Source organism: Chiloscyllium plagiosum, chromosome 5, assembly GCF_004010195.1.
Source record: "Chiloscyllium plagiosum isolate BGI_BamShark_2017 chromosome 5, ASM401019v2, whole genome shotgun sequence".
Taxonomy (NCBI): domain Eukaryota; kingdom Metazoa; phylum Chordata; class Chondrichthyes; order Orectolobiformes; family Hemiscylliidae; genus Chiloscyllium; species Chiloscyllium plagiosum.
The window spans coordinates 104,972,051-104,985,766 of record NC_057714.1 but is presented as its reverse complement, the minus strand read 5'-3'; the positions used below and the strand labels follow the sequence as shown (position 1 = coordinate 104,985,766).

General features: G+C 43.3%; 1 protein-coding gene across 6 annotated transcripts in view; it reads left to right on the top strand.

The window, feature by feature from the left end:
• Positions 1-13,716, top strand: part of dpp6a (dipeptidyl-peptidase 6a) — a 1,472,261-nt gene that overhangs the window by 1,111,307 nt on the left and 347,238 nt on the right. For all 6 annotated transcript variants that reach the window (XM_043690726.1, XM_043690728.1, XM_043690729.1 and 3 more), the window contains exon 4: positions 6,772-6,866. In XM_043690726.1, coding sequence (XP_043546661.1) covers positions 6,772-6,866 — 95 coding nt within the window. The remainder of the gene's footprint in view (positions 1-6,771; positions 6,867-13,716) is intronic.

Sequence of the window (13,716 nt, the reverse complement as noted above, 5' to 3'; positions counted from 1 at the left end):
TTTTTCAAAAAAATTCAAGAGCTTAGTCTCTTTATACAGCGCGATAAGTGAATGAACCGGACACATTGCTACATATTTCTAAGCATGGGGAAAAAGTGAGGAATCACAAAACCTAAACTGAAAGAGATTGGATGTTTCCCAAAAGGAGTTAAATATAATTCTTAGACCTTGCGGTATCAAAGATACGAGGAGAAAACAAGAACATGAATATTTAATGGCGGAGTGTGCTCGAAGGGTCAAATGTCCCAGGCCTGCTTCTGTTTTTCTGTGTTTCTCTGTAATTTCAGAAAAAAAAACGACATTAATTCAATCATCCATATGAACTGCACCAGTAACTCCAATTACATGCAGAATTGCTAATCATGAGCCTATTAACATACGTCCGGGAAAATACAAAATGAATTATTTGAAACAGACAGTAATATAGATCAGATGTAATTACATTATCCAGCTGTTCCTTCCAGCAGCCTGATATCATCACTTTGCTGGTTAGAAATCACAAAGTAAACCCTTTCTTTGCAATGACCATTGTAAATGATCCCTCCCTAACTTCTTCAAAAGTTGCTGCAACCATGAACAGGTTCAATCATGTCATTTTCTCCAAATCCTACCTTGTGTACTTCAATTTAAAGGATCTGTGCTGATCTGGCTCAGCCCTTAATGATCGATTATACCCAGAGCAGCTATAGCATTGGCTCTTTCCTTAATTACATTTATACTTCCCAAGTCTCACAAGGCCCAATAATTGTTCTCTTGTTTCTCAATATTGCAGTATTGTGTTCAGTTCTGTTGCTGTGTTATAGGGAAGATATTCTCAAGCTAGAGAAGTTTCAGAAATGATTTACTGGAATGTTGCTGGGAATGGAATGTTTGACTTATAGCGAGGTTTTCATTGGAGGTTGAGGGGTGGCCTTACAGAGGTTTTTAAAACCATGAGGGGTATAGATAAAGTGAATGGTAAGTGTCTTTTCTCTATAACGGGGGATTTCAAGACCAGGGGGCATGTGTTTAAGGTGAGAGGAGAAGGATTTAAAAAGGACGTGAAAGGCAACTTTTTTACACAGAGAGTGGTCAGAGTGTGGAATGAACTGCCAGAGGAAGTGATGGATGTGGGATCAGTTACAATGTTTACCAGACATTGGATAAGTTCATGAATAGGAAAGGTTTATAGGGATATGAGCCAAGTGCTGGCAGGTGGGACCTATTCAATTTGGGATGAAGGTTAGCATGGATTGGCTGGACCAAAGGGTCTGTTTGCACGGTGTGTGATTCCAGGGCTCTATGATATGCAGTATCCCCAGCTTAGGTGGATAGACCATGCTAAATTGCCCATAGTGTTTTGGAATGTGCAGGGCAGCTGGATTAGCCATGGAAATTTAGAATTCCTACAGTGTGGAAACAGGCTCTTCAGCCCAGCAACACCACCCCAACCTTCCAAACAGTAACCCACCCAGACCCATTCCCCTATTACTCGACATTTCCCCATGACAAATGCACCTAACCTACTTATCCCCGAACAGTACCAGGCAATCTAGCATTGCCAATTTACCTAACCTGCACATCTTTGGACTGTGGGAGGAAATTGCAGCACCCAGAAGGATCCCAAGCAGACACGGGGAGAATGCACACGTTCCGCACAGACAGTCAACGAGGCTGGAATCGAACCTGAGTCCCTGGTGCTGTGAGCAGCAGTGCTAACCACTGAGCCACTGTGCTGCGAAATGCATGGTTACAGGGAAAAGGTGGGTTGCTTTTTGGAGGGCTGGTGTGGATTCACTGGGCCGAATAGCCTGCTTCCACACTGTAATGATTCTATGATTCTAAAGTCAGGTGGAGCTAAAAGACAGCAAATATTGGTATGAATTACTCATACATTACTAAACTGCAGTGCTAATGTTGGGCATGGTATAAATCAGGAAGTCAGAGATGTATGTTATGTGGGTAATACAGTAATAACAGTTTATTTCAATTCACACTGAGACTGGATTAAACAAATTAGTACCAATGTTGTGAACGATGAGCACAAAGTTGTCAACCTGTAGCAAATAGGTGGTGATGATTGTAGGACAAACAGTTTGGACAGTACTAAATGAGGGAACTGACAGAGATTGGGAGAAATCGATTGAAACATAAGGATGTGAATTTTAAATTGGAGGCATTTGGGGGTGTATAGCCATTAGGTCTAGGAGCACAAATAGACCATTCAGCCCATTGAACCTGCTGCCATTCATTGAGATCATGGCTGATCTGATACTCCTCAGCTTTCTGCCTTTTCACCATGACTCTTGGTTCCCCATCAGATTAAAAATCTGTCTATCACATTTTAACGAGCCAACCTTAACAGTTGATGAGGTTGATAGGTAAATGGCTATAGGATGCAGGGGGCTTCTTTCAGGCTTTGGTTTTCCCTTCACTCCTGAATACCTTGATGTCGGCGAGGATACAAGGAACGGTATTTTGAATGAACTGAAGTTTTCGAATCACGGCAGCTGGGAGTGAGTATGGAGTTGAAAAGGGAATGGGCATGAGTTTCAGCAACAGAAAAGATGGCTGCAGCTGTGGAGTTCTATTGAGGGGGGTTGTTGAAATAAGAAGGATATGGGGAGCAATTTTAATCTCAACCAACTGTTAGAAATCAGTTCGGTGAGAAATCAAAATTGTTCCACATACTTACCCATTTTTAAGCAGCCAATGTTCCCTGGATTACAAGCCATCGTACCATCTTCCACTTTGAGCTAACTACATGGTGACTAGTGAGGAATTGAAAAATGTGGTGCTGGAAAAACACAGCAGGCCAGGTAGCATCCGAGGAGCAGGAGAATCGAAGTTTCGGGCATAAGCCCTACTTCAGTCTTTCGACCAGTGAGGAATGTCTATTTGGGAATGCAAGGAGAAACCTAAAGCTTTCCTGATTTGTGCTGATACTGCTGTATTTAAAGTATTTCCCTGGACTCAAACCTACACCATTATATGCTCATGGATTCTGCCTATAATGTGGTTTGGGCATTGGGTGTCAGCGCAGAGGAAACTCGCTTATCTGAACAAGTTGGGTGGGCAGTAATTTGATTAGGTAACTGATTATTTGCATAACTGATTCAATACCTCTCCTTTGGGAATTTTCTGAAGTTTCCTTTTTCCTCACTCTGTCTGTGTTGCTCTATCTCTGTCTCAGGGTTTGTTTCTGAGCAGACACACATTTGTGTGTAAGGGACCTGCAACATTGCTGATGTCTCTCCCTGCCACTGCTTCACCTCAGCGAGCACTTGCTGAGTCCATTCCCTGTTCAGGAGACTGGACAGCAGCACACTGTGCGGACCTCCCCCACCCCTGCTGTGTGCTTTCAACTCTCCACATTTCCAGCCAATGGATGGAGTGAAGGGGCCAGATGCCTCTTATCTCTTCTCCCCAATGGGACTGGACTGGACACCAATAGCAAGACTGCTGCTGCCTTTGGGGGATGAGTCTCAAAATAGCGCACACACGCACGCGCACACACACCTTTTTGACTAGTGTCCACTCTGCCCTGTACAGGACAATGTTGGAGAGATTATCTGGGGAAGTGGGGATTAGGGTAAACCTTTGTCTAGGACTCCTGGAAAAGTGTGGAGAGAGACACAGAGAGAGAGAAAGAGAGAGAGAGAGAGAGCAGGAGGTGAGTCATTTGGAGATGGTGCCTGGGCTCCCATCGATGTGCAGAACTGGTCTCGGCAGCATTTAATTAAACCAAGTTCACTTTTAATCGTTGTAATCAAAAAGCTTGATCACTGTTGGTAACACCTATTTGATGTAATGTTTCTTATCGGGACCTTGAGATCTTCAGATAACCTGAAATTCTGATAATTGATATTCGGATAATCGAGGTTCCTCTGTATTGCATTCTTGGCACTGATCTGTCGAGAGAAACTCTGAACTGAAAGCAGGAAGTGCTCAAGAAACCCAGCAGGTTAAACCTTTTGAATCCAATATGCCTCTTTGTTCACCTCTACTACTCTAAGACTGCTGCATCTCTGTCATTAACTTATATAAGAGTAACTCTCTCCTCATTCTTAGTAAGCCTCATAAATTGTTATTTACCTTACTTTGTGTACAGAGTATCAATCACAACACGCTCATATTGTTCTTCCATTTTTGTCTTTTTCGAATCTCAACGGTCTGTGACTGTTGATATCAGATTGGCACCATCAAGCACATCATTATCGTTCACAAATTAATTCCCCATTATATGACAGAATCCACTTGTCAAGAATCCAGAAAATGCAATAAAAAATAAGGAGTGCAGCCTGAAGGGATTATTATGACTGGAGTTACTGAAACCAGGGTTCGTAGACTCAGGTTACTTCATGATGTGAAACAGTGGGACCTTCTTCCTGGGAAAGCTGATGAATTGTTAGATTGATGTAGCTTGCTTTCATTAGTGGAGAGGCAGATTTTCAGTTTGTCAAAAAGCCAAAGAACTAGGTCTGCTGGAAATCAGAAACTACTGGAGAAGACTCAGCAGGTCGAGCAGCAGAGAAAACAGGAGTTAACATTTCAGGTCCAGTGACCCTTCTTCAGAACTTTTTCCAGATTGTGTTGGTCAGGGAGTTTTGGAGGTTTGACATATTCATCTTCATTGGGTGAACCAGATTTTCCTTGACCTTGCATTTTCTTGTTTTGCAAACAACCAGATTAAATCACGTATGTCAATTCAACTAAATTTTAATTTCATTGGTTGTATTCGTAATAAATTAGGGCCGACATTTCTGATGCCTTCACCATAATTATTCATTTAATTCATGGATTTTTATCACCTGATACCAGTAAAGAATTCGTTATTAAAATGTCACTTGCTAATGGGGGTGATTTACAGTCATCAGGCTCCTAGTCCCTGTACTATATTCTTGTATTCAGGTAGCATCTTCAGTGAGCTTTACTACTTAGTAAGAATTGCACAGCATAACATGTACCATTAAAATTATGCTACATAAATAGGCTATTGCTTCTACTAAAATAGCAGACAGATGGATTTCCTCTGAATGTAGTAAAAGCTTTGTGATGTTAACATGCAGTAACTCGAGATGTGAAAGAATTACTTTAACTTGAAAATCTATTCAAAGCAACATATACGAATATGTCCAACAACATGACTTCTGAATTTAATGACATGGTCAGAATGCTTTTCCCAATGGTGTTGGAAATGGACTGTCCAGCAGTTTTCACTTGCTTTGCTGATCTTGCCTTAAAGTATAATTATCAAGATTCTTATGAGGGCAGGGAAAAACAAATTAAATCATGTCATTAAATCAAATCATGGTTTCAATGCTTTACCATTGTGTGTACTCATTAACCTGTGTGACATGATGGCTGCATAACATGTTAATGGATGAGTCATAGAATCCCTACAGTGTGGAAGCAGACCCTTTGGCCCATCAAGTCTGCACTGAACTTCTGAAGAGCAACCCACACAGACCCACCCTCTACCCCTGTAACCCTGCATTCCCCATGACTAAACCACCTAGCCTGCACATCCCTGGACACTATGGACAACTTAGCATGGCCAATCCACCTAACCTGCACATCTTTGGACTGTGGGAATCATCCCAATGGCTAATGACCTGAGGACAATGATTGAAATCCCAACTAAGCACATCTGTTTGAAAGCTTCTTGGGTATAGAGTACAAAATCACTCTGTACCTTGTAGAAAGAATCAACTGAAACCTAGACACTGCCCTCTCTTCCAAATCCCTCCCCTTCTGTCTCTTGCCTGGTGACCTCCATCCCACTCTCACCGATATGTGGTCGAAGCCTTTCAATCAACTTCCACCTCACCCTTGGTGCTTTAACCGGGCACTTTCTGACCGGCAGCTCTCGTTAAGTGGGATTTCTGATTCCAGGGTCCTAAATCCTGGGAAAAGCCTCCCACTAGCAGGTTATTTACCCTGGACTCTTCTTTTTAAACCAACCTTCTGCAACTGAGGCAATGTGGGATGGCCACCAGCTGACTGGCTCCCCGCACTGCTAAGAAAAAGTGCCAGAGGAAGTGGTGGAGGCTGGTACAATTGCCATATTTAAAAGGCATTTGGATCAGTATATGAATAGGAAGGGTTTGGAGGGATATGGGATATCTGGTGGTGGAGGAAGTGGTGGAGGCTGGTACAATTGCCATATTTAAAAGGCATTTGGATGGGTATATGAATAGGAAGGGTTTGGAGGGGTATGGGATATCTGGTTGGCATGGACGGGTTGGACCGAAGGGTCTGTTTCCATGCTGTACATCTCTATGACTCTAAGAGTGGGAGAACTCTCCCTGGAGTCCTGGCCACTAAGCACTTCCAGAAACAGATGATGTGTCCATTAACAATTGCAAGTTATGAGAGCTCTCTGTGCACCAGTTGGCCACACGCCCGATATTAGATCAGTGTTGTTGCTTGTAAAGCATTCTGGGAGGTTTAGAGATCATCACGCGGATAAAGTCATAGATAAAATCATAGAGGTGTACAGCATGGAAACAGGCCCTTTGATCTAACTTGTCCATGCCACCCACTTTTCACAATTAATCTGCTCCCCATTTGCCTACATTTGGTCCATATCCCTCCATACCTATCCTGTCCACGTAACTGCCTAAATGCTATAAAATGTAAGGGTTCCCATCATATGGAACTCAATACAAATTTGAGATGCAGTTTTGTCCATTTTCTCAGCCTGCCCTCTGAAATTCTATTTTCAATGCGGAAGTGCGGAATCTATCTGACTGTGCCCAACCATGACAATTCCTCCCTGTTTGCACGCAGATACTGAACTGCTGTATCGCACCTCGGATGGCAATCTGGAGAGACGGAATATCGAAACCATGGAAAAGACCCTTCTGATGACGGACCGGAAATTTGTAAGCATTTCTTCTACCTTTCATCCAGAAATCATGCCAGTCAGCTCAGAAAAATACGGTAGAAGGCAGGATTATCAGTATCCACTGTTTATAAACAAATCGAGGTCTCACAACGTTCAGTAAGTAATTGGTTTAGACAGGAGCTGGTCTTTGTTCTGAGAAAGCCTGACATTTTGATGGATAATGAGTATATACTTTATTTTACAGCAAGCACTGGATCAGTGCACCCTCACAGTTTTGTTTCACTTGCAGTAATCAAAAAGTCCAAGTGTAAGCATTCAGCTCCAGTCCCTGTGTAATTGACGTGGGATGAGTTCATGTATGGCAATAGTAGTAAACCCATCAATGCAATGAGAAACGAAGAATTCTTTACATTTGTTGAACAGCCAGGCATGAAAGCCAACTTAATACTGTCAATGCCCCACAGACAAAAAAACTGTAGCTGATCTGTGACTTGTTTGAAAGATTTATTGTTCATCAGGGTGCTAGGATCATGTCTTGCTCCTTTTATTTACTTATGAGTTGCAGGTGCCACTAGCTAGATCAGCCCAGCCTTCATTAGCCAGAGGACAGTTAGTAGTCAGACACATTGCTGTGAGTCGGGTGTCATGTGTAGGCCAGACCAGGTAAGGATGGCAGATTGAAAACAAAAAAATGCTGCAAGTCATGGTGGGTCAGGCAGCATCCATGGAGGGAGAGCAAGCTAATGGTTCGAGTCGAGATGAAACATTAGCTTGCTCTCTCTCTCCACGGATACTGCCAGACTTGCTGTGATTTCCAGCATTTTTTTTTGTTTTCAATACAGATTCCAGCATCTGTAGTAGCTTATTCCCATAAGGATGGCAGATTTCCTTCCGTAAAAGTTATTAGTGAACAAGATGTATTTTTCTGACAATGCACAGTGGGATTGCGGTCATCATTTGACTCTTAATTTGAGAACTTTTTTATTATTATGATTTTTATTATTTAATTATTATTGAATGGAAACTGAATTGACCCAGCCAGCTGAGTACTGGAAGCAGCTCGAATAATACTCAAAAAGCTTGACACCATCTAGGACAAAGTAGCCTACTTGATTGGTGCTCTGTATGCCACTTACACATACATATGCCAGTGTGTGCCACCTACATGATGCACAGCAATAACTCACCAAAGGTCCCTTCTAAACCCACCATCTCTACCAACTACCTGGACAAGGTCAGCAGACATATGGAGGTACCAGCACCACCTGCAATACTGGTCTCAACCACACACCATCCTGACTTGGAACTATGCTGTTATTCCTTCATTGCCAGTGGGTCAAAATGCTGGAACTCCATCCCTAAAACTATTGTGGATGTACCCTATACCACATGGTCAGAAATAGCTCAAGAAGGCAGTTCACCACCACCTGGTCCAGGGGAGTTAAGGATGGGCTAGAAATGCTTGTCCAGTCAGCATTTGCCGTGAAGAACTTTCTTAAAAAGGGTTGAATGAGAGATGGCTTCTGTGTCAGCAGTATAGGCTGCATTTGAGTTACAAAACCAGCAAAGGAACGCATTCCACCACCCAGTTTATGTGACATCTACTGCTGAAGTTTTTGCTACTGCTGTTGGGGAGGTTTTAAACTAATGTGGCAGGGGGCTGGGAACCAGAAGAGAAAACAAGTAGGTAGCGAGGTGGAGACTGTAAGAATTATGAAGATAGCATTAATAAAGGGAAGAGTAGGCAGAGAGCAGATGAGCGTTAAAAAAAAAAACTGGTGGCCTGAAATGCATCTACTTTAATGCAAGGACTATAGTGGATAAGGCAGATAAACTTAGGGCTTGGATTGGTGCCTGGGAGTATGGCGTTATTGCAAACAGAGACTTGTTTGAAGGAAGGGCATGATGATTGGCAATTAAATGTTCCAGGATATAGACACTTCAGACAGGACAGGGAGGGAAGTAAAAGGGGGGGTGGAGTTGCATTGCTGGTCAGGGATGATATTACGGCTGTGCTAAAGGAGCACACTATGGCGGTCGTGGGTAGTGAGGCATTATGGGTGGAACTGAGAAATAAGAAGGGTGCAGTTACCTTGTTGGGGCTGTACTACAGGCCTCCCAACAGTGAGCGTGAGGTAGAAGAACAAATAGGTAAACAGATTATGGGAAGATGGCAATAGGGTAGTGGTGATGGGAGATTTTAAATTTTCCCAACATTGACTGGGATACACTTAAAGTCAGAGGTCTGGATGGGGTATAATTTGTAAGAAGCGTCCATGAGAGTTTTCTAGAGCAGTATGTCAATAGTCCGACGAGGGAAGGGGCCATATTGGACCTGGTACTGGAGAATGAGCCAGGATAGGTGGTAGAATTTGCGGTGGGGGATTTCTTCGGGACCAGTGACCACAATTCTGTAAATTTTAGAATACTCATAGATAAAGAAGAGAGTGGTCCGAAGAGAAGAGTGCTAAACTGGGCCAAGGCCAATTATATCAAAATTAGGCAGGAACTGGGAAATGTGGATTGGACACAGCTATTTGAAGGGAAGTCCACATTTGAGATATGGAAGGCTTTCAAAGATAGGTTAAAGAAAGTGCAGGATAGGCAAGTCCCGTTGAAGGCAAAGGATAGGAAGGGCAAGATTCGTGAACTGTGGATGACAGGAGAAATTGTACGACTAGCCAAGAGGAAAAGGGAAGCGTACATAAGGTCTAGGCAGCTAAGAACAGAACGGGCCCTTGAGGAATATTGGAAGAGTAGGACAAGTCTTAAACGAGGAATCAAGCGAGCTAAAAGGGGTCATGAAATAGGTTTAGTGAGCAGAATTAAGGAGAATCCCAAAGCATTTTATTCTTATATAAGAAACAAGCAGGTAACTAGAGAAAAGATTTGTCCACTAAAGGATAACAAAGGAAGGCTGTGTGTCGAACCTGAGAGAATGGGTGAGATTCTGAATGATTATTTTGCATCAGTGTTCACTGAGGAGAGGAACATGATGAACGTTGAGATTAGAGATAGAAGTTTGATTAGTCTGGATCACATAAGTAGGGAAGATGTGTTGGGTAGGCTTGAGGTTATTAAGGTGGACAAATCCCCAGGATTGGATGAGATCTATCCCAGGTTGTTGAGGGAGGCGAGAGAGGAAATAGCTGTGGCCCTGACAGATATCTTTGTGGCATCCTTAAATATAAGTGAAGTGCTGGAGGACTGGAGGGTTGCTCATGTTGTTCCCCCTGTAAGAAGGGTAGTAGGGATATTCCGGGTATCTACAGATCAGTGAGCCTGATGTCGGTGAAGGGAAAGTTGCTGGAGAAGGTACTGAGGGATAGGATCTATTTATATTTAGAAAAGAATGGGTTATCAGTGATAGGCAACATGGTTTTGTGCGGGGGAGATTGTGCCTGACCAACTTAATAGAATTCTTCGAGGAAGTGACCAAGTTGATAGATGAAGGAAGGCTGTTGATGTCATATACATGGACTTTAGTAAGGCGTAAGATTCCCCATTGTAGGCTAATGGAGAAAGTGAAGTCACATGGTGTGCAGGGTGTTCTAGCTAGGTAGATAAAGAACTGGTTGAGCAACAGGAGACAGAGAGTAGTAGTTGAAGGGAATTTCTCGAAATGGAGAAAGGTGACCAGTGGTGTTCCACAGGGATCAGTGTTGGGGCCACTGTTGTTTGTAATATACATAAATGATCTGGAAGAGGGCACTGTTGGTATGATCAGCAAGTTTGTAGGTGACATGAAGATTGGTAGAGTAGCAGAAAGCATAAAGGGACTGTCAGAGAATACAGGAGAATATAGATAGACTGGAGAGTTGGGCGGAAAAGTGGCTGATGGTTTTCAATCCAGCCAAATGTGAGGTGATGCATTTAGGCAAGACTAATTCTACAGTGAATTATACAATGAATGGAAGAGCCTTGAGAAAAGTTGATGGGCAGAGAGACCTGGGAGTGCAGGTCCATTGTACCCTGAAGGTTGCTGCACAGGTGGATAGAGTGGTCAAGAAGGCATATAGCATGGTTGCCTTCATTGGACAGGGTATTGAGTATAAGAGCTGGCAAGTCATGTTAAAGCTGTACAGAACATTGGTTCGGCCACATTTAGAATACTGTGTACTAAAGAAATAGTACCATATGGGTGCAGAGCTTTGACAGAAATAAGCCAAGCACAACTGTGCCACTGAACAAGGAACTTTAAAAGGGAAACTGGGTGAACCCTCACAGAGGTCTGAGTATCAGGAAGGTTACCACATTACCAAAAAGGACGTGGACACTTAGGAGAGGGTGCAGAGAAGGTTTATGAGGATGTTGCCTGGTATGAAAGGTGCAAGTTATGAAGAGAGGTTGAGCAGGTTAGGTTTATTTTCATTAGAAAAAAGGAGATTTGGAGGGGGACCTGACTGAGGTTTACAAAATCATGCAGGGTATAGACAGGGTGGATAGAGACAAGCTTTTTCCCAGGGTGAAGGATTCTATAATGGGAGGTCACGCTTTCAAGGTGAGAGGTGGAAAATTTAAGTGGGATACACACGGCAAGTACTTCACACAGAGTGTGGTGGGCATTTGGAACGCGTTGCCAGCAGAGGTTGTAGAGGCAGGCATGGTAGACTCCTTTAAGGTGCGTCTGGACAGATGCACGAGTAGGTGGGGAGCAGAGGGATACAGATGCTTAGGAATTGACCGACAGGTTTAGACAGTACATTTGGATTGGCTCAGGTTTGGAGGGCCGAAGGGCCTGTTCCTGGGCTGTAAATTTTCTTTGTTCTTTGTTCTAATCGTTGTAACAATGGCTAACTTAGTAAGTATAGATGTGCTTCCTATATCTTACTGCAGACACCTTTCATTTTATGAATCAACTGATGATAATATTGGACAAGTGGATTCCCTGTGTGAAACTTGGCTTGATAGACTATGAATTTTATTTTTGCAATGTTTACCGTGGTGGTCAGACATGGAATATATTTAAAAGAGGCTGCCAATGTACATTTAACGAAAGAACATTATAGTTTATTACATACAAAAGGAAAACAAAACATGTTCACTATATAATAATTATTTGAGATGACCTTGCTCCAAATGTCATCAGTAAAGTTTCAATCTTTTTGCCCTCAACAATAACCTTCCTGATACTCAGACCTCCGTGAGGGTTCACCCAGTTTCCACTTTAAAGTTCCTTGTTCAGTAGCGTGGTTGTGCTTGGTTTCTTTCTGTCAAAGCTCTGCATCCACATCGTACTATTTCTTGAGTCAATGCACTTCCTGATGTCCTTATGCAAACTGCTAACACAGCGGGCTTGAAAACAAAAAAAATTGCTGGAAATCACAGCGGATCAGGCAACATCCATGAGGAGAGAGCAAGCTAACGTTGAGTCAAGATGACTCATCATCAGCTCATCAAACTTAAAATTTTATATGCTCATATGCACTTCAGAACCAAATATCCAAATGATAATGATAAATAATGAACATTTATCATACTTGCTACTTGAATATTAGGAGATATTCTCCATTCCCCATCTCCAGTCACTGAGTGTGGGTTAGAAGGCATGGAATGTTCCAATGAATCAGCGAGGGAGGTGATAGATGGAGAGACTGTTGCCTTTCCAGCTCTCCCGGGTAGATTCCCGGGACAGGACTGTTCAGTTTGGGCTTCCCCACTCCTAGGCTAAATGAGAGCCTTGGGTGGCAATTCATTAAGGGGGAAATTTTGCCATTGCCAAGCTTCCATCTTGCAGGGTGGTGGGGAGGTAGACCGGAGTACCCTGGGGAAGGGGAGTTGCCTGTGCTGGTGGGGAATGCTCCTTTCCGGGGCACCTCATATCCAGTGAAGGGTCTAGTCAGCAGCACGTCTTTCCTCAAATTCCCACCCTCGCTGCCTGATGCTGGGGTACTTCAGGCAGTATTTAACAAGCCCACTCCACATACTGTTACCCTAATCCACTGGCTACAATGACACTTAGCTCCTGATATATGTGTGATGCCCCAAAGGCATACAGAAGATAGCCTAAGTGTGATTTAATGTCAGTTAGGCTATCAGAAATGACTACCATTGGGATCAAGACCAATAGATATAAGCTCAATATGGCAATATTTTTGGTACCTTTATTTCAAGGATATACACAAACCTTGCTGACAAACATTTGGAAGCAACTTTTATCATTAACTCTTTTTTTGTCTTTTGTGGGATGTGGGCATATTGGCTGGGCCAGCATTTATTGCCCATCATAAGTTGCCTTTGAGAAGATGGTGGTGAGCTGCCTTCTTGAACCGCTGCAGTTCACCTGCTGTGGGCTGACTCACAATGCCATGAGGAAGGAGATTCCAGCATTTTTATTACAGTGCATCTTGTAGATAGTACACACTGTTGCTAGTGAGTGCCCGTGGTAGAGGGAGTGGATGCTTGTGGATGTGGTGCCAATCAAGTAGTCTGCTTTGTCCTGAATGGTGTCAAGCTTCTTGAGTGCTATTGGGACCTGCACTCATCCATACAAGTGGGGAGTATTCCATCACACTCCTGACTTGTGCTTTGTAGATCTTGACAGGCTTTCGGAAGTCAGGAGGTAAGCTATTCAGAGCTCAAAATGTGTTGCTGGAAAAGTGCAGGTCAGGCAGCATCCAGGGAACAGGAGAATCGACGTTTCGGGCATAAGCCCTTCTTCAGGAATGAGGAAAGTGTGTCCAGCAGGCTAAGATAAAAGGTAGGGAGGAGGGACTTGGGGGAGGGGCGTCGGAAATGTGATAGGTGGAAAAAGGTCAAGGTGAGGGTGATAGGCCAGACTGGGGTGGGGGCGGAGAGGTCGGGAAGAAGATTGCAGGTTAGGAAGGCGGTGCTGAGTTCGAGGATTTCCAACGCCCCTCCCCCAAGTCCCTCCTCCCTACCTTTTA